The sequence below is a fragment of the Poecilia reticulata genome, linkage group LG18, assembly GCF_000633615.1.
Source record: "Poecilia reticulata strain Guanapo linkage group LG18, Guppy_female_1.0+MT, whole genome shotgun sequence".
NCBI classification, from domain to species: Eukaryota; Metazoa; Chordata; class Actinopteri; order Cyprinodontiformes; family Poeciliidae; genus Poecilia; species Poecilia reticulata.
Window position 1 is genome coordinate 10,090,290 of NC_024348.1, and position 27,287 is coordinate 10,117,576.

The 27,287-nt window shown below is 42.0% G+C and overlaps 1 protein-coding gene across 2 annotated transcripts; it reads left to right on the forward strand.

Annotated features, from left to right (window-relative positions):
* Positions 1 to 3,234: 3,234 nt before the first annotated feature.
* On the forward strand, positions 3,235 to 27,025 carry per1b (period circadian clock 1b). 2 transcript variants are annotated; one of them, XM_008435460.2, is made up of 20 exons: positions 3,235 to 3,408; positions 10,924 to 11,695; positions 13,607 to 13,860; positions 14,460 to 14,581; positions 14,728 to 14,929; positions 15,012 to 15,206; positions 15,605 to 15,683; positions 16,644 to 16,750; positions 16,997 to 17,150; positions 17,249 to 17,522; positions 17,640 to 17,748; positions 17,848 to 18,007; positions 18,100 to 18,215; positions 18,397 to 18,543; positions 20,499 to 20,906; positions 21,387 to 22,159; positions 22,254 to 22,440; positions 24,943 to 25,156; positions 25,412 to 25,562; positions 25,646 to 27,025. In XM_008435460.2, exons 2-20 carry the CDS (start codon positions 11,310 to 11,312, stop codon positions 25,931 to 25,933), a joined length of 4,326 nt encoding a protein of 1,441 aa, XP_008433682.1. In that variant the 5' UTR covers positions 3,235 to 3,408; positions 10,924 to 11,309; the 3' UTR covers positions 25,934 to 27,025. The 2 variants fall into 2 exon arrangements, with proteins under 2 accessions (XP_008433682.1, XP_017166040.1); XM_017310551.1 differs by lacking the exon at positions 3,235 to 3,408 and adding an exon at positions 6,848 to 7,107.
* Positions 27,026 to 27,287: the final 262 nt, after the last annotated feature.

Consider the following 27,287-nt stretch of genomic DNA (forward strand, 5'->3'; position numbering starts at 1 on the left):
TTTAATGAAGGTCAACTACGAAAACCCTTAATAATAAGAATAAGATTTTGTCAAACAACTACACCAATTTTGCTGTTTTTTTATGTTTGTTTAGACAAATTGGAAATGAAAACATACAAAATGAATCCATGTGCACGAAGCAACTGTTATTGTTCCAGAAAAAAAAAAGACTTACAGAGACATTACTTACATTTGTGACTCTATAAGTGTAGCTAGTGCTCTGTTTGAGTGTTCTCTTTGACGGGGCAGCAAGTCTGACTCAATCACACACCCTCTGCATCCCCAACAGGACTGGGACACCCAGACGTCTTGATGTGAACCTGCAAAACACAGAAAACTCTAGGAGCCAAAACTGACATTTTATTCTGTCTTATGATTTGCTAGGGAATCAAAGTTCCCAGCCAAACGTAGCATTTTAGTTGCCGTTTCCAATTTAATATTTGATTCAAAATCAGTGTTTTCCATCCAGTGGATAAAATATGTTGCAATGCTGCCCTCTATTGGGCACATTTTCTGCAGATGTCATTTGAACACCTGTAATATTCTATAGTTGGAACTTGCAGCTCGTTAAAACAATGCCTCATTTAAATAATCCGGCATGCAGATTTGTCCATGCAAATCTGCATGCCTTTGATTTTAGCAGAGCAAACCATATGTGATTTGGTGAATATTTCGCAGACAGATGCTAAAATATTATGGCATTATCTATACTCCAATGGACAATGGCAACCATTTCATCGTCATCATATTCCAAGCTCAGTGTTTACTGCAGATACCTTCCCATCATGTGCACTCAAGAGGAAAAGCGACTTCAGGTTGATCAGAAGGATATAGTGTGGATGGTAGAAAATGATCCAAGGGAACAATCAAAAACCATTCAAGCTGAGTTCCAAAGTCAAGCTTCTGAACAAACACTTTGAATCAACAGCCTCTGTGGAAGAAGACCCATCTGAGCTCCAGAACTGTTTGAAAAGCACACAAGATAAAATCACTAAATTGCCTGTTGATACTCCACAACAGCTTCCGGAGGACATTCTTTGGACCGATGAGATAAAACTGAAGCTAATTGGCGAAGAAGACACGTCAGCTCTAGAAAAAGTAAAATGGAGCTTTCAAAGAGAAGAACACCATGGCATTTCTGAAACACGGAGGGTTTCCTGTGTTTTGTTTAGGTTCAGGAAACCTTGATTTTTGGCAAGATATCAAGCCATCCTGGAGAAAAATGCACTTTCCAGTTTCAGTCACTAGTCATGGGTTATCCAAGATTATAACCCATGACTTCATATTTACAGCAAAAAGAGCACAAAGATGTCTAAGGGGGGAAAAAAAGCAAAACAAATTGAATCATTTCTACATCACCTTGATCCTAGAATCTCAATCCTTTAAAACACCTGTCACCTGGAAGAAGCTACGTGCAAACTTCCACTTGCCAATTAAGAGAAAGACATTTCTCCTCAAAGGAAAATTAACACGTCTGAAAAGGCTTTTACTGTGTCAGTAAATATCATACTAAAAGTACTAATTAATCTTTATACATATCTATTTAAAGAGTCGTTTAAAAAAAGCCCTGAATATTTATGCACAAGAGAATGTTTTTGTTTTTTTTTTTGGTCATTTTCAGTGTCCTACATCTGCTCTGTTTACAGCGTCTCAGTAACCTCCCATTGGCCAAGTGTATGGGGTGAATGAGGGCGTGTAAGGGGCGGGGGCCACATGATGTCATGATGGGAGCACGTTGAGATGTGCATGCCGGAGCTTTGGCGCAGCCGTAATAACGAAGCAAAGCCGCATCGTAATTAGCGCTTCGTGGTTCTCAGCTCTGATGGACGGATTACTAGTCTGCAGCAAGATAGCAATGATTCTTCCATTCAGTGATGTAAAATAGTTAATGACATTGAAATGAACTGTTGATTTTTTTGGGCTGAGTAACTCCATAAACAAGATTCAAAATGTAAAATAAAATATTTCTAATAGGAATAAATGGTTAAAGAGTAAGTTATTACACACTAAGGCTAAAAAGTAAAATACAATAAAAAGATCCAAGGTTGATATGAGGTTTTTCAATAGTTATCAATAATAATAACAACACTAAAAAGTCTAAACACCCTTTATATTTATTTTTCAACTAATATTTTTGCTAGCCTAAGAAGAATTATATTTCAAACAATAATAAAAGCAAAATGTTTAAAATATTGCGATCTAAATAAATAAACAACATTGTTCAAAGTTTCCAGCAGCCTAAAATAAAAAGGACAGCTTTAAATGCAACTTGTGATACATGGATTATACAGCCAATCAACCAATGACTAGATTTTACAATATATGCAACTCATTTTTTCAAATGTTTTCCATACAGATTGAGCTTTATTCAGATTTTAAAAAAAGAAATAATATTTCCTCTTAGTCCTTCCTGTTCTTCTTTTTCTTGAAATCAATTCTTATAATAATAATAATAATAATAATAATAATAATAATAATAATAATAATAATAATAATAATAATAATAATCAGAAATAGGAATAGTGTACTCAATGCAAGGGGTGTGGAAATGAGTAAAATTATTTTAATTATGTAAATAGTCTATATTCTTCTTCTTCTTCTTCTTCTTCTTCTTCTTCTTCTTATTATTATTATTATTATTATTATTATTATTATTATTATTATTATTATTATTATTATTATTTTAGTAGTAGTGGTAATAGTAGTAGTAGTAGTAGTAGTAGTATTAGTAATATTGCTGTTGTTATGTATACTGCTCAAAAATATAAAGGGAATACTTAAACAACACAATATAACTCCAAGTAAATCAAACTTCTGTGAAATCAAACTGTCCACTTAGGAAGCAACACTGATTGACAACGGGGACCCTCGTCGGGTCAATCAGTGTTGCTTCCTAAGTGGACAGTTTGATTTCACAGAAGTTTGATTTACTTGTAGCCTATATCATAACATCACTCTTCTTCATATTTCTGTTCCAGGCTATGATTTATATTACGGTAAACTCTTCCTGAGGTAGGAGGTCGGTCCTCTCGTGTTTCCACTGTTGTTTGGAAATTTACTGCAGTTCCAGTCACTGAGCAACGTGACTGCGAAGCCTCGTGCCGATAGCCCCGCCCATCAACACCAATCAAAAAACAGAAGGGTGTGTTTTGGGCGGGGTCACTGTCTCCTCCTGTCCAATCAGTGCCGCTGTTTCGACATCACTTGCCAAGGCATGAACTGCCACACGTGTACCCGTGCGTGTAAACTACATTCGCGGAGAGCTCAGAAATGTATGCACAGCCAACATAGGGCGACAAAGCGAATTTACTCGATATTGACTGGATTTCTGTTTTTTTCTTCGAAGAAGTTTGTGTTATTTACCGGGAGGCATCATATCAACTGTGGCTACGTTTGAAAAGAGATAAGGTAAGCTTGCTTGGGATTTCATTAGCTTACTTTAACAGTTGCTTTTTTTTGCTAGCGTGCTAGCTGTCATAGCCCTAAGCTGCTGACAAACAGCTCAATGCCAGAGTTAGCTTTGAAATATCTTCATAGTTCTACACGCATTCCAATAAAGGGCCAGTTTACGCATAGGTTTTGCACTATCAAACAAACCATAGACACACAAATTCAGAAGATATCAGTGCTTTGAACTCCTGCCAACTAACCAGTGTTAATACTAACGTAGTAGTTAGGCTTAGAAAATAGTACCGCTTCTTCATGTTTTTGTCTATTGTTTTCGTTTTTCCTTTTTTGATTTATGGATACATTGCACCTATGAAGTAGCAGGCATGTAAACTATGCATCTGTGTCAGATCCATGCTAACTAAGATATGTTTTGTCAATTATTGTGGCTGCCAATCTAAGACGGGCTTTCAGATATACAGACAAATAGCTCATCACAGGTTCTTTCTTTCTTAGAGGTCAATCAAAGGCTCCATGTACCGAATGTGGAGTGAACATTTGAGAATTTTAGTTTGGATAATTTTGGAAAAACATTAGAACTTTAAATAATTTGGCCAGCTAACCCATGCCATGTCGGCTTTTAATTGGTTTATTACACCACTGGAAATAACCATCATTTTTATAATTTAGACCAAGTGTAGGGTAGCCTCTAATGTAAGGCGCTAATGTAGGGTTGAGTCTTTTGTATTTAGAAATGTCTGCAGGTTGTTGCACTTGTTCATATTGTTGTGACTGTTAGTTGTCTTGGAAAATAAAACTTGTTTCGCTTATTTACTGGGAAGAATGAACTGATAATGAAGGTTTCTGAGCAAGTGTTGTACTTATGGAACTGATAACGGAGGTCTCAGTGAAGACGTTTCTTCTTCTCTTTCCAACCGAAACTCCTTTGTACCATTTTTGATTTAGGGACACAGGTACCAATTTACCAGATATGGGAGAAACGTAGAGAAACTCCCTACAGGAGAGAGATGGGTGGAAGGCACCTTGTACGTGACTGATTAGATATAAAAGGAGAATTGTATGTGCCAACTTCTTCCTTTTTCTCTCTTGCTTTTCTTTTATCAGACGCTGATATTTGCTCTGATTTTCTAAATGAAATATCTAAAGACAAATGCACATTTCTCTGATTGATCTGGTGTACCGCTCTCTCCCGAAACGAAAAAGATTTTTCCTAAACTTGCTCTTTGCAGCAATTTCTGCATCTTTCCTCTATCATCAACAAGCTGCATCTGCAGCATCCATAAATATCCCTTTTTGCAGTTTTATAAACCCAGCTTTTGCATCAATTGTGTTTTATTTTTTATTTTTTACTCATTGTGTCACTCATGAAGATATGAGAGAAGGGCTTTGAGTGTGCACAGATGCACCTGTACTGGTTTTTTTTGTTTGTTTGTTGTTTTTTAATGTGGAAATGCCTCGGTAGGCAAGAGATTAAAAACATCATCCTCTGCGTGATCATGGCTGCACAGTTTCAAGATGGCACTTCCAGCTTGCTTGTAAACAAGTCTGGCCAAACCAGCAAGCCCGCTGTGGGGCGGTAAGGGCGTTGGCAGAGGCGGCGTTTTCTACATTTTGAACTATTTAGGCACGTGTGAACCAGTGACTCTTTACATTCAAACAGTTCACGAGATTTCAATCTGAGTCTTCGCAGGGTGAGAAATCTCTCTCTTGTCAGTCTGCAAGATGCCTGTACTTGCTCCTTTAATGACTGGGGAAGTTAAACTGTCTTCTAATAAATCTCTGTTGCCTGGTGAACAATGCTAAGAAAAGACGCAGAGTGATAGTTGGTAAGGGAAGGTGCGTGTGCGTTGCGTGTTCTCAGAAAGGTGGAGGGCTGCAGGAAAGTGGACAACCAATCTTTCTTTAAGGTACCAAAGGTGATTAAGTTTCTGTCATGTTTGTGTGACCTGACCTGTGACACCCAGCGTTGGGATAACATCTACGTTGCAAGGATGTCAACATACTTGTAGTGCATTAGGCCTGTTTGGCTGCTTCATTTTACTAGGGGTGTATGTGGATCAGAGTGTTACTGGCAAAATAGCCTTTTCTTAATAAACTGATGGTGTTGTTAAATATACTTTGGATCTATGTGATCATGTAGTCATGTGAGAGCTGGTTAACCTCTTCTGCTTCTCCACGCTGCTCTCAAGAAACATTGAATCGTCCAGAAATACCGCTGCTGACAAGTAAAACAGCCATCATGTACAGTCTAACGTGTTGCAGCACCGCAGTTTTAACTCATTATAATGTCTTGTCATCACAGTTTTGAAGTCCTTTTAAATTAGATTCTAGAGAAACTGCTGGAGTTTGCTCAGTCAATTTGCAGCATAAAATAACACGGTAACCTCCGCCCTAATTGTCGCTGCTCATCAGTCAGCTGGCTATAAAACAGGCTTGTTCTTTTGAGAAAGATACATTTGGCGGTTTGCGAAAACCACATTACGCTGATTAAACTTTCCAGATAACATGCAGATAACATAAATAATTAATGTTTTATATTTTTAGCAAATGAACAAACAATAGATTTCGTATGGCTAAAATGATGCGGAGGTATTTTTAGCCAAGATTATCATACTGTGGAAATGTCACACTGATCCATGCCTGCTGCTGAACTAATTTTACTATCAGCACCAGGAATGGTTACAGTAACAAACTGTCGCATCACTTTTCTGCTCATTTTGGGTTCTGTCCTGACAGTCCATGAAGATCTTATTCATTATAGATTCTTATTTTGTTGCATCCCCATGTGTAGCAGATGACTGGAGAGTTTCCACTTGCCTGAGAAATGTGCAGACAGTGTAGATAAATATCATGACACGCATAATGACACGCTGTTGTATGTGGTCTGGTAGATGAGCCGTCAGCCACCCACTGACACTCATTTTACAACTTGTTGGGGGATAACCAACCAGGAAACTTGACTCTGGTTTCCTCTAAATCAAGCCACAACTGAGAAATGGAATGAATAATTATAGCAGTAAAGAAGAGTTGATCTTCTTGAACCCATTTTGTTCGTCAGAGCTCTCTTTAATGTTGATTAATTATTATTATCTGGAAGAGAATATGTGTGATCTGAGAATATATAGTAAAAAAACAAACAAAAAAAAACCAAATTTTAGCTCCTCCATTTTAACTCCATTTTTTCCCTCATGATGTGGGGTTTTGTGTCATTTAACGCTGATCTAGATTCAGTTCAGTGTGCTGCAGATCACACACACAAGCCTCTGGTCGCAGCTGAGCCTGGTTTCTGGCACGCCTTCTTCCTTCATCCCTTCTCAGCACAGTGCGCTCTCTCATTGGTCTAGCCAGCCGACCAATCAGCACGCCGCGAGGCTCGCAGAAAACACCGCCGCGGACACGTGCCTGTGTGTGTGTGAGTGTGTGTACACAAGGCAGAATAGCTTGGATCCAGCTGCTGAGGTGCGCGCGTCAGTTGCGCAGAGAGCCGAGCGAAATAGCGACGCGACGTCTCTTCTTCTTCTTTTTACTTTCTAATATATTTGCGCTGTTTCGCGGTTTTGGGGGCCCGCTTGGATCCGTAGATAGGAGCATTGGTTTCCTGGAGTTTCACACTTGTTCACGCACGGACCGCATCTTTCTGCAGTCAATGCGTAATCTGCAGCGGGAAGTATTCTCACGTTACACCGGGGTTTACTACAGGTGATTGTTTTGGTACAAGCAATTACTGCTGTGTGTCTTGCATTGATTGCTCATGAATTGCTGCTGTTTGATTATGACAGAATCCTACAGATTAGGTCTTTATTTTACTGTTGCATGAATGCAAACTGGGCTATAAAGGTTATTGTTTTTTTAAATTGAATAATCCAAACAGTTGGATTCTTTGCTCCTATAACTCTTTGTGAGATTCTCAGAGTATGATATCAGTATGTCAACATATAAAAAAATGTGATCTGTTTTTTTTTTTTTTTAATGGAGGAACTGTTCCTAAAGCACATCGACTAGTTCAGGTATTGCAATGTTCATCTTTAGTTATAGACCCAGAGAAAATGCAAATTAAACAACGCCTGAATGTATTTATTTTGATTGGTGGCAGTTCTTTATTTGTAAAACACCTGAATTTGTCTTTTCTTTTTTCTTGGTGAGAAGAAAAGTGTAACAGCTTTCTATCAGCCAGCTGATCAGCACTGTGCAGTTGAAAAACCACTACAGTAAAACAAGAAAAGTGCAGTTTCTTGGTAACCAGCCCGTATCTTATCTATATAATAAAATAATTTGAATTTCTGTTCATTTGTGCCACCAAGCAGATCCTGGCTTGGGGGCAGTGGTCACCTCTATTAAGACAGTCATTATTCATAATCAATATTTTGTAGTTGGAATTTAAGGAAAGAATGAACAAGCAACATGAAGAGATCATAAATACGAAAGGATATATTTATTTTTTAGTTTTAAATGTTGGTCACTCGCTGTGCCAGTCATGCGACAAATAATCATCCGGGGAAAAGTTGATAAAACAAGCAAATAATGTCATGTAACGAGCTCTGAACATTCTGTTTTTGTTTCTCAGATTTGTTGTTGCTTCAGCTCAAAGTGCGGCCTCCAAGTCCAGTCTGTGCATGCCCAAATATAGCTGCTTGTCCTTGGTCTCCAGCTAACAGCAGAGAGTTGCTCCAACTTGCATTATAAATTGTTAAGACCACATTATCTTTATGTTCCGTTCTACCTCGTCTGGCTTCATGCTCTGAGTTTTGCGACTTCAAGTTGAGGCTCTTTATTACACACAGACCGTTTGCTGTTTATTACATTATAACTATCATCTCAACAGTCGTTTCCTTGTCTGTTTATAATCTTGTTTGTGAGAGATGAGCAAATTTTTTGGCCAACTGTTGGAGCAGAGCTTTGGCAACTTCTGGAGTTGTTCTCCTTCATTGCCAGTGATACCATATAGTGGACTGGTATGAGGTCTAATTTGTTTTTTTGTAGCTGAAAATAAACAATTATTCCTGCTTCATGGAGTTTTGCGATATTGGAGCTGTCGAGAACTGTTTTGAAATGATCTAGTCAGAAAAAGGGACTCAATTCGAATTGATATCATTGTTGCGACTTTCTTCTACTGCATCCCAATCGCAAGTTTTCCTGAAACATGGGGAAACCTGTGGGAACAGACAGGAAATTTAAGTTGTTTTTAAAAGCTTGCTAACCTTGATTCCAGTAACTGGCTCATGCCTGGTAAGTATGTGAGGTTGTTTGTAACTGCTACCTTGGGAACGGATGGCTGTGTCTCATTTCGAAGCCAAAACATGCTCAACTGATTTGAGTTGGAGGAAATATGGAATTGACTTCTTCACTACATTAAATGCTGTTGAGCTCATCAGTTCAGAGTGTACACATCTGTAAACACAAGCAGGGCTGCAAGTCCATGAGTTGTAGTTTTACATTGTGCAGAAAGGAGGTAATATAAGAGCATCGACCTGCTTTTTGACAGAGTAAAACAATGAAAACCTGAAAGGGAACTTTTATTCAGTTGTTCACATTGAGCTACAGATGTTGGTCCAGCTGGTTTGTCTCCCCACTTAACCTGTTGAACAGTGTAGATCAAGTGCAGTACTTAGCTGAAGTGTCAATCTTTTTTTTTTTTTTTTTTTTTATGAAGAAAACAGTGTTGCAAGAGCACAAAGCAGTGTTTATGTCATGCCGTGCTCCTTCCCACGCCAACATAGACGGTACCTTGCATAATCAGAGACCGATTTCGCAGAAGAGGAGAGGGCGGACATAAATTTAGATCTCGTCCCGCAGAGTTATCAGTGTATAGTTTTACACTTCTCCCAGTGTTTGTGTGTGTTTTACTCCTATAGATCAAACAAGTCTTGTTGTTATGAGGAGGCGTTACCGTTAGCATGTTAGCTCCCTGATTTACACCCAGAACCGACTCCTGCAAAGAGCTGAATCTAAAACTGATTTAGCCACTTAGAGAGTTGAGAAAACATGTTTATATACAAAGATAAAGTTGGGTTGTTTTTTTTTATCTTAAATGGAAAATAAATATATTTTTGTAGAGTTTTGGGTTAATTACTGCTCGTACAGTGCTGTTCTTTCAGTAACTGTCCTTTTTTAAGAATCTGTACTCTCTAGTTAACAATTGATCGATTTACTAAATGAGTTGACGATTGTTTTAATAATCAATTCATCGCGATTAATCACAATTAATTGTTTCATCCCCAAAGAGCATCCATGCTTTTTCACTTTTTCAAATGTCATATCCAGCCAAAACCAAACGGTCTGTAATTGTATAGGTGAAGGAAAAATACACATGAGCTTTAATTTTCTGGACTTTGACTAGACCATTCTGAAACTTTTAAAATGTGCTGCATGTGTCAGTGTGATGGCGGTGTTTCAAAGGTGATGTGTATTGAAGACTAGTTGTAATCTCAGAAAAGGAGCATTAACACTTTATCATCACCACCACCTCACTTGTGAATCTTCTTCTGTGCATGGACGCCAGCTCGCATCTCAGCCGTCCTGCTTATTTCTCCTCCTCCCGCCCAGTTCGGCCACAGCTCACACACTGTGCCATGTGCAGAGCGTGCATCATCCATCTGACTAAACATAATGCTGTTTAGCAATTTAATGAAGGCCACCCAGCGCACCGAGAACTACTGAACTCATGCAACTCAATCACCTTGATTTGGGATATATTTATGAGCCGCGGTCGTCACTGGCTGTCCACTCCTGTTACCTTCTTATAATCTGGTTTCTGCGTCAGGGCAGAGAGCTTTTTTGTCTGAGCTGCCAACCTGGGGGTGGATGGGGAGGGGAAGGAAGGGCGTTTTTACACACCAACGCGGCAGCGGAGCATCTCTGCACACCTTTCAGCGGCCAGTGGGGAGTTTCGGAAGCTTCTTTTGGAGCAGCCAGGTGTATAAAATTGAAAGGATTGACGACTTAGCGGCGGCCTGCGTCGTCTCTCGGACGCATCTGTAACTCTTATAGGATTACCTGGTGGCCAATAAATAGAACCAGACTCCTACTTGCGTAGGTGGCAGCTATTTGTGAGCATGTAGAGACACTACCCCCAATTAAAGCCCTAATGAACGAGAGAGCTCTCCGATGTCCAGCATTATTTCCTGCGCTTGACGTAATGTTTATTTTGATCGTCTTCTGGGCAAAAGGGCACTGTGCTGTGACGACTGACTGTGTACCTTTTTTGCTAAATTAGGCATGAGTGCGTATGCAGTTGCACCATGCAAACGGGAGTTGAAGATTATTGTCTTTCTGCTCTTTTATTTCTGGCTAATCTGTGCAAAAAAGTCCATCAGCTGGAGCAAAGCAACACCCACACTCTCTAACGAGCAGCCAGAGCAGAGCGGAGCACGCATTTCAGGGCCATGTTGAAGTTTTACCTTGGAGAGGGGGGGACGCGATGAGCTGATATTATGGGATGTTTTTTGTCTGTTTTTTTTTTTTTTTTTTCCTGACTTTCCCTACCATTTTGTGAGCACCTTCTCTGTTTTGTTTCAGGTGGCCTTTAAGCGGCCGGAGCGACTCGCCTCTCTACAGGAGTGCAGCAAATGTTTTTTTTCTTTTTTTTGCTCTCACCAAGAGCTGTTTTTTTTTTAATCTTCCCACTCTGACTCCATCGCTCATCCCATCTGTTCGAGGATCCACGCCAGGGCTGTTTCATAACAAGAAATTCATCTGTTGTCTGCGCCACGTTGAGTGACACTTCAAGCTTTTCTGCCCTCAAAGAGGGCTTGAAGCCACCAAAAGGAAAAACACTTTTTGTTTTTTAAACTGTCGTGTTTTTTTCTCTAAGTCGACAACTATGGTTCACTTGTATTTACATAGTAGTCCCACTTAAATTTGAGTAGCTCCAGCTGAGCTGTACAACCTCATTCTACACTAGTATGAGTTATGACAGCTCCACGTCTGTGCCCAGCAGCAGCGGTCGGGGGCGAGCGGCGGGGGCCTGCGGCGAGGACCGGGAGGCAGAGTCACTAGAGAGAAATGAGCAGAAAAGCACCTGCGGCCGCTCCCTTTCCGGCCAGGAACAGGGCGGCGCCTCCAGAGGAGGGTCCGGGAGCCTGTCTGGTGACCAGAGAGGGCCGCACTCGGACGACATGGACGGCGTCTCCAGCGGGAACGATTCTGGAGAGAGGGAAAGCGAGGGCAGGACGGGGAGGGACGGAGGGACCTCGTGCGGACACCAGTCGGCGCCCAGCTCCCACAGTCACAGCTCTTCCAACGGGAAGGACTCTGGCATGATTCTGGAAACCACAGAGAGCAACAAGAGGTAGGAGAACCGCCTCTTCTGATACTTCTAAGTCTTCAGATGAGTCCTTCAAGCCCTTTACATGCAAACACATACTTTGATAGAAGTGTTTCCTTTGTAGCTGTGGATCAGGATGGATACAGCCTGATAACCTGAATAAAGCTTGATAAGTGGCATCACTTGCTACAGAAAAACATCTGTCTGGAATCAGCATGAAAATGTTCTGATTCCGTTATCAAAAGAACGATAATCTGAATTTCTGGAAAAAATAAATGGCCTTTTCCTCTCATTTCTATTTAAATTATATTTTTCTTTTATTTCCTGCATCACAATTTGGGTTTTAGTCCATCTTATTTATCGATTGGCTTCTGAGTTATTTCCATAAAAGCACATTAATTCTTAGATCAAAATAGGACATTTCACTTTATTTGTTCACTCTATTATTTCTGGGGTTTTAACTGGATCTAGATGCCAAAAATGTATGAGATGCTACCACTGGTTAGAAACTGTATCTGCAATTAATCTTTTAAGTATTCAGTCCAAATTTGTCAGTTGTATAGATCTGAACTGGCTAAATGTGTTTGGATTTAAAGAAAATATCAACAAAAACTGTGAAATAGACCTTTAATTCACTAATAAACCCAGGCCCAACCTCAACATTGTGTTATTTCAGGATTTGTTTAGGACAGGGTGGCAATGATCAAATCCTACTGGATGAATGCTTTGTGCTCAAATGATGAATTGCTTTTGCAGATGAAATTATCTTGCATCTCTAACCAACCTACTTTTTGCAAGCATTTGCACCAGGAGACATCTCATGCACATCTAATTAAAGCATGCTTAGCAACTGAGTAAACAATCAATTCTGATTGCACGATGTGAGATGACATGATTTAAATCCTCAAAAATTCTTCTAAAACTTCCTTACAATATTGCCTTTCTCTACATTTCAAACAAAAATTTGTCTTCCTCAAAGAGACATAAAAACCTCAGAGTCCTGTTTTTAGAAGTGAGAACCGTTTCTCCACAGATATCAGCATTTGAAACCTGAATGGTGCTTATCAGTCAATTCCAAGAAACCTACATCCGTTCTTCATCGAACTCAACTGATGCACGTTTTTGCGCACACTTTCTGCCTTGTGGGCCAAGATCTCACACATTCAGAAAAAATAATGCCAAAAGAATATAGGACGTTTTTTATTTATATATATATATATATATATATATATAGACAAAAGGAAAAGGATACGTGTGTTTATATGGTTTTGAGAAAGAAAATCTTAAAAGTGTGCTATGCATTTGTATTCAGCCAGCCATACTCTGATGACTGCAAATAAAATCTATTAAGCTGAAACTGACTACATAATAAGACTCTGTGTGTGTCATGAAACTAGTAATGTAAATTACCTTTTAAATCATACATTTCATAATTTCACTCTTAAATTACCCTCGATAAATAAAAATCTTTAGACAGAAAAAAGGAAAATAAAGACAACACCACTATAAAAAAAGGCATTTCCAGCAAAAAACAGCCACAGAGATCTGCGCACAAAATAAATATAAAAGAAAAAAAATTCAACTTGGACCGCTGTGGAGATTTGTTTTCTGCTGGTAAAGACGGATACACCAAAATATCAGCAGCAAAAATGTGGTTCAACAAATGACTGACTCAGACGGGCTGAAGAGAAATGCGAGCCACACTTTTACAATTTATATTTGTCAAAAAGTGTTTTAAAAGCACATAATTTTCACTCTTTGTGTTGATCAGTCAAATAAAATTATAATAAAAACAAAATATTGCTGTAGTTGCATGACTAAATGTGCAGATGTTCAACATGACGTCTTTAAAAGACACTTTATATTTTTGTAAAAAAGAAAGGAAAAAAAACATACTGCTAAATTTAATTTTCCAAATCTGTCTTCATCACCCAGCTCCAACTTCCAGAGTCTGTCGCCTCCCAACGGCTCCCTGGCCTACAGCCTGCTGTCCAACAGCTCGGAGCACGACCCCCCGTCCACCTCCGGCTGGAGCAGCGATCAGTCGGCCAGGCTGCAGACGCAGAAGGAACTAATGAAGGCCATCAAGGAGCTGAAGCTCCGCCTTCCCACTGAGCGCAAAGCCAAGGGCCACTCCAGCACCCTGAGCGCTCTCAAATACGCCCTGCAGTGTGTCAGGCAGGTCCGAGGTGAGCAGCTGCTTTTGTTGGGTTGCCTTTTTTTTTTTAAGACCAGAACATTTAAATGGTAGTCGCGACGATCATGATGCGAGCTCAGCTACAGCCGCTTCCACATTTCCAGGTTGTAGAAAGCATCAAAATACACTCTAAATAAAAAGATGTAATATCCATATTTTTGGGGGGCGGGGGATGAGAGAATTTCTACAGTTATTGTAACAAGAAAGAAGAAAATGTCAATAAGGCTTTTTCAAAATTACACTTTAGACAAGAAAAGTTTCTGTTTAAAGAGGGATGATGATCTTAATCAGTCACCAGATGAGCAGGAATATAGTTATTTGCATTAAAATTTTTAAAATATGATGGAAACAGATGACCAGCATGTGGAAAATCACCTCATGCCTCCTGTAAAGTACAGCGGTGGATCTGTGGGCTGTTAGAGGCTGTGGCGTCACAAACCATGAGATTCAGATGGAAACCCAAACTCGGTCTTCTCCATTGATTGCCTCAGTCTTTAGATCTTAATCTGACTTTGTGAGATCGTTTTACTGCAATGAAAAGATTTCAACACATTTTTACCAGAGATTGTAATAAATTCTTGTGTATTTCAGCCAACAAAGAGTACTACCACCAGTGGAGTGTGGAGGAGTGTCATGGCTGCAGTCTGGACTTGTCGACCTTCACAATAGAGGAGCTCGACAACATCACTTCAGAATACACTCTGAAAAACACAGTGAGTTCACACTCACCATTTATTTCTGTTATGAGTTCTTGACCGAAGAAAACATTTGGCCTCGAATACTTTCACTTTCACCTACTGCGCTCTCTGAATCTGCTATACTAGTTTTTCTTGCTGAAGTCCTGCTCTCTGTTGTCCAGGACACGTGCTCTATGGCCGTGTCGTTCCTGTCGGGGAAGGTCGTGTACGTGTCCCCTCAGTGTTCGGCCCTGCTGCGCTGCAAGCCCGAGTGTCTCCAGGGAATCGTGTTCTCGGAACTCCTGGCCCCGCAGGACGTCAGCACCTTCTACAGCGGCACGGCGCCCTGCCGCCTGCCGCCTTGGGCCTCCTGCATTGGCTCAGGTTTGCTCATGTCAAGCCCCAAAAATCCTCAAAGTCAGGATTGTAATCCCGCACTGACTGACTAACTCTGCCCTCCTCGCAGCTTCTCCTCCCGTCGACTGCACCCAGGAGAAGTCCATGTTCTGCCGGATCAGCGCCGACCGGGCGCAGGGGGGCGAGATACGCTACCACCCGTTCCGCCTGACGCCCTACCAGCTCACCCTCAGAGACTCAGACGCTGCAGAACCGCAGCCCTGTTGCCTGCTCATCGCCGAGAGGGTCCACTCCGGATACGAAGGTGTCTGTATTATGGTGTTAACAAGGCTTAATAATGATAAACACATGTAGGTGCAGTGATTCAGAGGAAGACAAAACAGAGTTTACAGTCAAAACAAAATGAGGGAGTCTGGTTTTAGGACTCGGGCAGGTGCAAAGCTTATGTAAACACAAAGCAAACGCTGCACTTTCAGCGATTCAGTACACAGCGTCTACGTGTCTTCCTGATGTCTGTAGAGGACGGGAGAATGACAGAGATGGACAGGCTGTGTGTCACTATTTAGTCCTGGACTGCCATATTCCTCTGAATATGGATTACATGCACAGAAACCGACTGCATGTGTGCTGCAGAAATGAGCCTTTTGCATATATTCATGCAGAGAGGGGAAAATATTCATCTTTTCTCTCTGGTCCTTTCAGCTCCTCGTATCCCTCCAGACAAGAGGATCTTCACCACCAGTCACTCTCCCAGCTGCCTCTTCCAGGAAGTCGACGAGAGGTCAGTGACCTTGTTGTGGTTACTGTTGTGCTGCTGTGTGCCGGCAGTGTTTTCAGCCCGCAAAAGCATTGTGATATCAACTAACAGACTTCAGGCTTTCAGTCAGTTCAGTCGCAGATATGGTTTTATCTGAATAACTTCTTGTTTACTTCTCCAGCATTGATGTGTTTTACTAATATACCCATACACTGGGGATGTCCATATCAGGATTTGTTTTATGCGAAGATGGCCATCTTAGTAAGTTTACACTTGAAACCAGGAGATTCGACAAGTCCTGTGTGTGCTTCAAATTTTATAGTATTGCTTTTAAATCCTTCACTTTAAAACATGTTCTTGACTTTTCAGTTTCTGCTTTTATTTTCGGCAACAAAATTTTCTGAAGGATAACCTTAATATGTTGATCCAACATGAGGTTAAAAAAAACTTTGCTTTCTCATTTTTTTTCTAAACATATTTCTGATTTGAAACATACAGTCTTCAATATACTTTTACTCCAGCTAACAGTTAGCTGAGGGGCTAAGCTTTCACTAGTTGCTTTTATGACTTGTTGATTATTCAGCACTAACCTATTTCTGTGCAGTTCCAGTTAATTGCGTTTGGACAAAACTTACAGAAAAAGTTGTTCTCCTGGTTCATATATAGCTCATTTTGTTTCAATGTTTTAAAATTTTAATGATGAGCAGAACGGTACAGGTCGCAAGCCGACAGTCATGTTTCCACTGGGAACGTCAACGTAAAGAATGGAAAAACTGTTTGCTACAGTAATCCAGATTCAATCAACAAAATCACCCGCAAAAGCTAGAATATTGATCAGGACCTCAGGTTGATACTGATCGTCACTCCTGTGGTTTTATTGCAACTTTTACAAATTCAGACATCAAATAAAATATCACACAACTGTTCAAAGTGTTTGGCGAAATAAAAACTATTTGTTCTCATGATCTGATTGTGTGCTTTCAGGGCAGTACCGCTTTTAGGGTACCTGCCCCAGGATATGGTGGGAACCCCCATCCTGCTCTACATCCACCCAGAGGACAGGCCAATGATGGTTGCCATTCATGAGAAAAGTGAGGCTGTTTGAGTCTCTTCTATTTTGCTAGTTTTTGTGATCTTGATCAATTATTATTCAGACATTTTTTGTTTTTTTTACTCTTATAAAAGTACTTTACCTACTGTAGATGCAGTTTGAACATAGTTGTCGATATCAGGCTGCATTTCTGATGCTTTAATACTTTTTTCTTGTGAATGTGTCTAATTTGCCTTTCATGCTTGTTTTAAACTCCCTCTAAACTTGTCCCGCGGTTCGTTTTCAGTCTTTCAGTTTGCAGGACAGCCGTTCGACTACTCACCCCTGCGGATGTGCGCCCGGAGCGGAGAATACGTTACCATCGACACCAGCTGGTCCTCCTTCGTCAACCCTTGGAGCAGGAAGGTGGCGTTTGTTGTCGGACGTCACAAAGTCAGAACGTAAGCGCTTAAAAAAAAAAAAGAAAAAAAAAAGTATAAACTCGCGTTACCTTTGAAACAAAGCAGAAGTATCACACTTCTACCTCTCTCGCTTACAGTAGCCCACTGAACGAGGATGTGTTCACCCAGGCGATGGGCTCTGAGAGTCGAGTCACCACGCCCGACATCGTCCAGCTGAGCGAGCAGATCCACCGGCTGCTTGTCCAGCCGGTCCACAGCGGCAGCTCTCAGGGCTACAGCTCACTGGGGTCCAGCGGCTCCCGGGGATCCCGCCGTTCCCACCAGCAGCACCCCAGTGCCTCGGCCGCCTCGTCCAGCGACAGCAACGGCCCCGCCATGGACGAAGTCGCCGCAGTGGCTTCGCACAAACCTGTGAGTCTGAGACGCCGTTGTTTTTTAAAAGCAAACACAGGCAATAAAACTGTTATATCCTGTTATTAACTCGTTTACATGTTTGAGGGTTGTTGTTTTTTATTGTTTTTTTTTAAGATGACGTTCCAACAAATCTGCAAGGACGTCCACATGGTCAAGACCAACGGCCAACAGATGTTCATCGAGTCCCGCAACCGTCCATTACCCAGAAGGAACACCAGCGCAGGTAACGTAAAAGCACAGCTGGCTGATGAACGATCCAAGAATGTTGATGATGATGGAGCAGGGGGAACATATGTTTCTGTTCCTCTCAACGTTTGTCCAGGTGCAGCAGGGGTAAGAACCATAAACAGCGATCCAATCAGAGGCTTGATAGCGGACATGACTCAGCCGCCCAGCTCCTTGGTCCCTGCGGCTCTTCTGCAGAAGGAGCCCTCGACCGGTTACTCCTACCAGCAGATCAACTGTCTGGACAGCATCATCAGGTTTGTGTGCAGGCTCAAAAACAGCTCTCCTTCTCTCTCTTCTTTTTTTTTTGTACGCAATGTCTCACTCATCCTGTACTCGTCCTGCGCAGATATCTGGAGAGCTGTAACATTCCCAACACCGTAAAAAGGAAGTGCGGCTCCTCCTGCACCGCCTCATCCACGTCCGACGATGACAAACAGCCGGACGCCAGCGGCAACAGCAAAGGTAACCAAACTCTTGACATCTTCCACTTATTACCTAAAGGTGACTAGTAGCAGAATACATGCAATTATCCACATCTACAGTCTGAAACAGAAATGTGAGCGTGTCTCATTTCCTGAGTTGCTAACAAATCTGGCTCTCAATGTCTCTGTGCATCTGAACTTCAACGCTGGTTTCTCTTCAGGTGGTTCAGTTAACCTCGTAAGTGAACCACCTCCTCTGCCTCCCCTGACCATGGCTTCGAAGGCAGAGAGTGTAGCCTCAGTTACGTCTCAGTGTAGCTTCAGCAGCACCATCGTCCATGTAGGAGACAAGAAACCTCCCGAGTCAGGTGGGCACTATCATCACTCTCACTCTCCGCAGGTTCCTAAAGGAGAATGCCACGGGCCTCGAAGATCTTTTCTTTCCTCTTTCTTAACCTTTCCTTAACCTTGGTCTGCAGTAGACGATAAAAAAGAACATTTTTGCTAATTTGGAAGTTTCAAAGTGTCAATGTTTCAGGTTAGATTAGGAGTTTTTGTACATTAACATATTTTTTTCAGTCTAATTATTGCCTTGTTAAAGTTAGAGGATTGAAAATCTTGTAGTTGTGGTTGGTACTTTTAAATTTCTTAACGCATTAAAGTATTTAACTGTAATGGCAATCTACATCACTTTCAACTGAAAATTGTTTTAAGCAAAAAAGCAATTAGAATTTTCTGCTAATTATTTGATTAATATTTTAATGTTTGGCCTTTATTCACACAGTGCTAATTAACAGTTTACAAAAACTTCAGTTCTTATCACAGAAATGATTTGGTCATTACTCTTTGGGACTTTTTTGTGTGTTTATTTTGAACTGCTCTTTTTATTCAACAAACAACTTTAGCAATTTTTAAAGACATTACAACTGCATTGGGGATTTTGTTTTAGAATCCAGGAGGACTCAAAATTATACATACAGCCTTAAATTTCCAATCCAATACAGCTTAAGTGCCAAAAATGACACCAATATTAGTCTAAAATTCTTGACCGCATGCTTTTTGCAGAAATCTAGTAGGTTCTGGTGAAATTCTGAGCATTTAACCACTACTTTGTCAGAATTGGTAAAGTTCAGAAAAATGACTTTTCTTGCACAAACCTAGCTTTCAGCATGGTGCACAGCCAATTATGATCTTTAGAAATTATTAAAGTTAATAGTTGTATAATTATTACACTTTTGAAAATCAACAGCTTAGATGCAAAAGGTCTATCTCTGAGGAGTGGGCAGGAACCCACTTGATCCGTCAGATTTTCAGATTTTAACTCTCACTTTGGTGTCAGATGGATCCTCCTTATAGTGTAAAATCAAGCTTTATTTTCATTGCACGGTCACAGTTGGAAGTCCGAGAAACGACAGTGGCCATGTAAAGTGGTGTCGAGGAAGGACTTGTTTCTACCAAATCTTGCAAGGACATTTGGAAACATTCTCTGCATCTTTGGAGCAATTTGTGTTTAACTTGCAAATGTTCTTGCATGATTTAAGCCATCCTAGCGTCTGGCCGTTTCTTGAAAGTGCAGCGTTGGAAGTTTACCGTCTTCCAAAACCGAGCAGAATTTGACAACGGCAATGCACAGATGGCTAAAAGCTTCAAATCAAGCTAATCAAGTTTTTTTTTTTATTAAAAAAATCAGCAGCTAGTCCAGATCTTTGGAATTATTTTATGCAGAATTGCAGATTTTGCTGTTTAGATCACTGAGTTACAGCTGTTGCAGGAGTTTGATGCCCCAGTTATACTGAGTGAAAGAAAACTGTTTAATTTTAAATGTGTTGCTGTTTTCTGCCCTGCTTTATGTTTCTCAAGACAGTGAAACTGTCTTTTCTAAGTATTTTTGAAAATCATACACAAGGTTTCCCCCAGAAAACTTGCTAAGCCCGGTGGTTGGGTGCTTGGCCAGTCAATCATCCAGTGGCTTTTTGAGTTTAAAAATGACAGGAAATTTGAAAATATGACTTGATAATTATGAGTTATTGAAAGATTGGAAGATAAATACCTGAACACCAACTATAAAGTCTTTAAAAAATGCAAACATTTTAAAAATACTTAAATAAAAAAGCAATGCTTACTGCCTGATGGGGGCACAAGTAAAGCCTGGTGGCCCGCCAGGCTTATAATACAATGGGGGAAACCCTGATGCATATTTTTTCTGTTTTATTTGATCAGACATGTATGCATATATCTGTTTTTGTGTTTTATTATGTAATGTTGTTTCAGCTTAAAAGCCATTGGTTTTTAACATCTCGCCATTCCTTGTCCCCCGTCTCAGACATCGTTATGGAAGAGGCTCCTATAACTCCAACACTGGTCGCCCCCCCTCTGGCTACCATTCCAAAGCCTCAGGCTACCACCAGCTCGACTCCAGTTGCTCTGACTGCCCCCAGTAATACAATTGTAGCCCCCTCTCCCCTTCCTCCGCCGCCTCCTCCGCCTCCTCAACCTCAGGCAAGTCAGCCGGAGAGAGACATTTGGCGGAGCGGCAGCGTGGGCGGCGGGGCGGCGGGAGGGGGCGGAGCTCCCGCCCGGCTGGGCCTAACCAAAGAGGTGCTGTCGGCCCACACCCAGCAGGAGGAGCAGGCGTTCCTCGACCGCTTCAGCGATCTGAGCAAGCTGCGGGTCCTCGATCAGACGGCGTCTCTGAACGTGCGCGGCCACGCCCCTGCTGCGCTGCCACAAGGTAAGATGTGAACGTCACTCTCTCGAATTTAAGCCACAAACTTGAATGCATTTCATCAGGATTTTATTGTGATAGACCAAAACAAAGTAGCACATAATGTTTAGATTTCTGTGATACAAATGGAAATCTGAAAGGTGTGGTGCACATTCGTATTCTGTCCCCATAAAGTCGACAACCCAAAATTAAATCCAGTACAACCAGCTTCCTTTAAGAAGCAAGATGTATGTTTTTCTTTTGGTATAGTTTTGTGTTATCCCAAATATCAATCCTAACAGAGAAGCATGGTAGTGGCAGCATCATGACTTTTTGTTGGAAAATGTTAAAACATTTTAAAATGAGATTCTGATGCGCTTGCTTGATGCTGTTCATGAACAATTTCAGTTTGTGTGAGGCAGCATTTAACAACAGTATGTAGACGAAATGTGTATTTTCTTCTCTGTGGGTTAGGAAATACTCATGCAGTTTTTTGTTTTTGCTCAGGTGTTCGCTGCTCCCGTGATTACCCAGCAGCCGGAGGTGGCACCGCTCACCGCCGGGGCCGCGGCGGTAAGAGACTGAAGCATCAGGAGTCGTCGGACCAACTCAGCTCGCTGCCTGTGAACCGACAGGACCCTCGAGCGAACGCAACCCCCGTTCCTCTAAACTTGCCCCTCGGGCCATCCGCAAACTCCCCCTCGTGGCCTTCGGTGGGCTCCCAGGCCAGCATCCCCGCCACTCCCTTCCCCACTGGTATGCTCCCAATGTACCCCATCTACCCACAGCTGCCCCAGCCTTTGCCCATACCCGATCCAACGCGGTTCCCCTCCACCCAGATGGTACCTCCCATGATGGCGTTCGTTTTGCCCAACTACATGTTCCCCCAGATGGGGCTCCCCATGTCTCAGCCCGGTGCTGCCCCAGGGCATTTCTACAACCCCAACTACGCTTTCACCGGGGTGCCCCTCGCCCCTGCCCCCGTCCCCAACTCTGTGCCCATGGCGGGCACCTGCGCCCCGTCCCGCAGCAGCACCCCACAGTCCTTCACGCAGACCCCCGCTGACCGGGAGGGGGCGGAGTCTCCCCTCTTCCAGTCGAGATGCTCCTCCCCTCTCAACCTGTTGCAGCTGGAGGAGACGCCGAGCAACCGGTTAGAAGTCGCTACTGCTTTGGCAGCGTCGCAACAAGCCCCGCCCTCTGTGCAGAACGCAGCAGTCGGGGGGCAAAGTTCAACCAATCAGAGGAGCTCTGACGATCCATCCAAGGAGAATGAGAACGTAGGCGGTTTCTGCTGCTCCATAATCCAATAATTTTCACCTCAGCTTTGAGAAATATCTTTAAGATGTTACAAAATGTTTTCTCTTTGTTCAGGGTGAAGCTGTTGAGTCCAACCAGGATGCAATGTCCACTTCCAGTGATCTGCTGGACCTCCTGCTGCAGGAAGACTCTCGCTCTGGCACCGGCTCAGCCGCCTCCGGTTCGGGGTCCTCGGGCATGCGGTCCTCAGGGTCAGGCTCCGGCTCCAACGGCTGCAGCTCCTCAGGAACCAGCGGCACTAGTGAGTAGATTTGGTCCAAAAGATACCACGCCTTAGGAGGATTTTCATTTTCCATGTTTTGTCGCTTTACAACCACAAAATTCACTGTTCACAGTTTTTGGAAACAAACCAACACAATTGGAATAAAATGGTTTTCCTGTTTTTTCCCAAATAAACTCTTTAAAGTAACTACCAGGTGATTCCAATAAGCTATTCGGTTCCATTGGATTTTATTTAGGGTCTGAATACAAATGCGTTTGAAATTTTCTGGTTTTTGAAATGCCAAAATGTTCACGGAGTGGGAACACTTCTGCAAGGCTCTGCATGTAGACCGAATCATTGAGCTGTCTCCGTTTTGGTTAAACGAGTTAAATGATTACTGAGTTTAAAGGTGAAGTGTTCAGGGTCACAGAAAGTTCAGCTTGACTCTGAGTCCTCGACATGTTCTTATCTGGATGATGGATGCAAAAAGGTGGTGCCTTAGTGAGGATCGGTGAAGTACACTTGAGCTCAAAATGTTCACCTCTGATAAATAATTTCTTTATTTACTCTTATTCAGTGGTTGTCATAAGAACATTACATAAACTAGTGCAAAAGGAGCAGAGAAGCTTTTTTCTTGTATTTTTTCATTTTCGAGGTCTTGAATCTAGTTTTGTCTGGTTATGTTGTTTCTAAACCATTTATTTTTATTCGACTTATCATTTTTGTTTAATGATCCTCTGCCTCGATTCAGTTAAACACCACCTCACATTCATCATGTGAACCTTGATCATTTTCTCAGTTTGTAGTTTTAGATTTTACTAAACAAGGTTGTTCTACTTTTGGAGCTTAAAATAAAAAAAAAAAATACGTTATGCTCTCTCATCTGATGAAGATCGAATAGGTTAATTATCAATCACTCTTAACCTTCTCAATGTGAGTTATTAATTATTCATGTCAGGAGTAGAGACGTCATCACAGTGTGTGAGAAGGATTGACTCAGGAAACAGGGTTTGACTGTTAAAACGGGCTTGACGTGTTAAAATGTGGTTAGTGATTAGCTTAATTAGCACTGATGATTGTAGGATGCATCCTCTAGATCCTTATGGTAACTTTTAAAACCTCCAAAATGCCGCAGACATCCCCAAATCCAACATTTTCTGTGAGAGAGGGTTAAAGCTCCAAAAAAATATAACAAAACAACTTTGCTGGTCTTCATTCAGCCTTTTTTTTATCTGCAGAAAGTCTCCATGTTCAAAGGGAGAATGAATGAAAAGCCGACATATCTTGGTTAAAAAAAAGTATTTCCTTTTTGTGCTCTTTCTGCACTTAAAAATGTCAAACTTCTGAGTCTTTGTCCATCTCAGAGTATTTTTGCCAGCTCAGCCTGTTAGCGGTTAGTTACGGTGTGTTCACTGACCAGAAAATTACCATTTGAATTTCCAATCATTGGTCACCTATTGAAGGGGGGGCAATCTTGGGTGGTTTATAAGGTAATTTCCAACTATTTGAAGTCAATCGCTCTACGATTAGCAAAAATATCCATAGCTTCCAATTTTCCCAGTAATGGACATTCCAGCAATTTATTTCCAGGAGCAGAGAAATTGAAAAAAACCCTAAAAACTCAAACGGCCTCAGTTCCAAGTTGGAAGTAGAAAAACGCAACATAAAGATGGCTGGAAATAAAAGTTTGTGTTATTTTTTTTTGTCTCATTCCTGCATGAGTTTAAGCAATAGACTTTATCAGCTGTGCATAATGCTCGCACAAACAATGAGAAAAGCAGCTTTGTATTAATTTCAGCTTTAAGAGATCAGTTTGTCATATCAAGCAAACATGTTAGAGAAAACGGATAAAGGCTGAAAAGCAGCTGGTTTTCCTCTCATAGCCACTTCTCCCCGCCCACCCTGTCAGTTCTGACCTTTCAAAGCAGATCGCTTCTGTCACTTTCCTGTACTCGGTACTTTCTTCTCTGTTATTGATTCAGGTTTTCTGGAACACCAAATCAAACGCATTTCCTTTCATGTACTTCACAGATGACTGGTTTAGTTTCACTATTTGTTGAAGCTGAGTCCGCGGTTTCGGCATCGCTTTGATCGTCACATCTGATTACGTAGCTGTGGTGCAAAATCTCTTTTATGTCTTGCAAACAACGAAGCAACGGACGGGTGCACATGTCTTCATCTCTGGAGAGGAAATCAGACATGTGCAGCGTGTGTCGTGGAATTATGAAAGGCCGGCGTACGGAGAGTCGCAGTTTTAGGACGGAGGCCTAAAGAAAATGTGTATTCTTACTTTCCTGCTGCTCGTAGTTTGAGTCACGTAGCCACGCAGAATTTTCTGGGCTTACCCAAATAAATTGTTGCATAATCACAGTTGAAATCTCAACTTGCTTCTGAGAAACTGTCCACCGAAATCGTATTGGAAAAAGTTGGGGTCACTGAGCTCTCATTGACGTAGATGTTCCGAACTCTTCAACTGACTCAGTAACATTTAACTTCAACTGTTTGTATGCTTTTTTTTTTTCCGTCTCCCCCCCCAATCAGGCAGCAGCCAGGGCAGCCACACCAGCAAGTACTTTGGCAGCATCGACTCCTCTGAGAACGACCACTCCCGTAAGCAGCCAGCAGGGGGCGGTAGCAGCGCTGGAGGAGACGGCGGGGAGGATCAGTTCATCAAGTGTGTGCTGCAGGACCCCATCTGGCTGCTGATGGCAAACACTGACGACAAGGTCATGATGACGTACCAGCTGCCCGTCAGGTACCATGTGACTTCCCCACTCAGTCGTCTCATGTTTTAGCTGATTCTTATGTTTTGTTTTAGTACGTCTTTTCATTACTATATGATAGAAAAGCTGTTGTTTTTTTTGGAAAAGTAGGCATTTTTATGCTACTGCATCATTCGACTTTTAATGCATCTAACTACTTGTAAGATATTGGCTGTTGAGGGGCAACAAATATAACTTTTAAAATGAATAAGCAAATAATCCCCTCCATGTCCTGTTGTTATGGACAGAAACATGGAGACAGTGCTGCAGGAGGACCGCGAAGCTCTGAGGAACCTGCAGAAACACCAGCCTCGCTTCACGGACGAGCAGAAGAAGGAGCTGAGCCAGGTCCACCCCTGGATCCGTACGGGACGCCTGCCACGGACCATCAACATCTCCGTAAGCTCCCCCGGCTCCTCCCCAGCGAGAGCGCGCGCACCCGCAGGAATGTAAATGAAACGTGCGTCTCCTTGTGGTTTCAGGGCTGCACGGGGTGCAAGTGTCCCCCCTCGGTGCCTCCCGCCACGCCGTTTGACGTGGAGATCCACGAGATGGAGTTGTGCACCGTGCTAAAAACCCAGGAGTGCAGCAGCAAGGACGAGAAGGCTCTCGCAGAGGTGGCCATGGACGACGTCCAGGCGGAAGACGAAGACGAGGAGGACGAGGCGCAGCAGAGGAAAGACGCCAAAGCGGAAGAAAATACCGAAGAGAAGGAGCGAGAGAAGGAGAGACTGGCAGCAGAAACTGTGAAAGACAAAGGAGAGACTTAAAATCTAAATGAGAAGCGCTTGAGTTTTATCACATTTCTGCTGATCTGCAGAAGAAACAATAAAGAAACACGCACCTTCCAGGACATGTAGAGCTCCACGTTGCACGCTCTTTTGGGATGGTGAGGTGCATATTAATCCACAACACTGCCATTTACTGCTGGACTGGTCAGACCGAACTTCTCTAAATGTCTGACTGTGATCACACAGCATCAGGCATGTTGTATGTGACTGCAGGAGAAAGGCCTTGGAAACCACCAGATACTCCCACTCAGTTTTAGAGAGTGACTTCTAGTTCCTTCTTTCCTGTTTTTTTTTTTTTTTTGTTCTCTTTTGTTCCTGTATGCATATTTATTTAAGCTGTAAAGTTTATAGAGGACTGAGGGTAAATGTGTTAGAAATAGACTGATGAGCCACATTACAGAGTTGAAGCTTGAGAAGCCAGAGGGACGTCTCCTCTGTTACTGTTCTTCATATTGAATGTTTCTAGGAACACTGCTCTTTTATTGTTTTTTTACTTTGAGTATATTTTTGTACTTTAAGCCCCTACAGCTACAGCTACAGAAGACAAAAATACCCCGGAATGAATAAATCATGTTGTAAGAATTGCTGTCCAAAAGTAAAAAAAAAAAAAAAAAAAAAAAGTTTTTAACCCAGAAGTCAAGCACTTTTGTTTGAGCTGCCCCTGGTTGTGGCATGGTGGCAATCACCAGAAAACTGACTGGCACTTTAACTGACTCTACAGTTCAAGATTTCATGCGGACGACGAATAATGCTGCTGTGACGGACAGTATTCCTCCAAGTGATGGTCACGTTTCAGTTTATGTGTTAGCAGTGCTCACTTGTGGCTTTTAGTAGCTTTTCGAAGAGATCAGCGTTTTCTTCGTAAACACCCTGACAGTTTTTTCCCCGTTTCCCCCCACCCCACACTCGCTTCTTCTCTCTTTCTCTGTCTCTCTGTGGCACTGTTCTGGTCATGTGATGTTCTACTCTTCATGGCGTCAGTGGCATCCGCAGCAGTTTCTTAAAACATTTTGTGAAGTTCTTTGTACAAAATGAAAATAAAAAATCCCTTCAAATGTCATTAAAACATGATCCTTTTAGATGTTTGTTTTTTTTTTTTCTTTTCTCCAGCTGTTAGTTTTATGTCCTTTGACGCTATTTTTGTCAGTGGGTGTTTTGCAACAGTTGGCCCTGGGTACACAGATGTGTCCAGAAGGAGCTGGAGGCAGAGAGCAGATGAGGGCAGCTGCTTTTTCCAACCCGGCCGCAGCCTCCTTCTATTCAAGCTGCGGTTTCCACCCAAAGTGTTCACCGCAGCCTAAAAAAAGACAAAAGGCACATCCTCGTTCAGACA

What these genes read in the sequence shown, in the direction of transcription:
- per1b (XM_008435460.2), top strand. Translation starts at nt 11,310, where the DNA reads ATGAGTTATGACAGCTCCACGTCTGTGCCCAGCAGCAGCGGTCGGGGG. An exon ending in GGTTGCCATTCATGAGAAAA is followed by an intron (nt 16,751 to 16,996) that starts GTGAGGCTGTTT and finishes GTTCGTTTTCAG; the next exon opens with TCTTTCAGTTTGCAGGACAG. An exon ending in CAGAAGGAACACCAGCGCAG is followed by an intron (nt 17,749 to 17,847) that starts GTAACGTAAAAG and finishes ACGTTTGTCCAG; the next exon opens with GTGCAGCAGGGGTAAGAACC.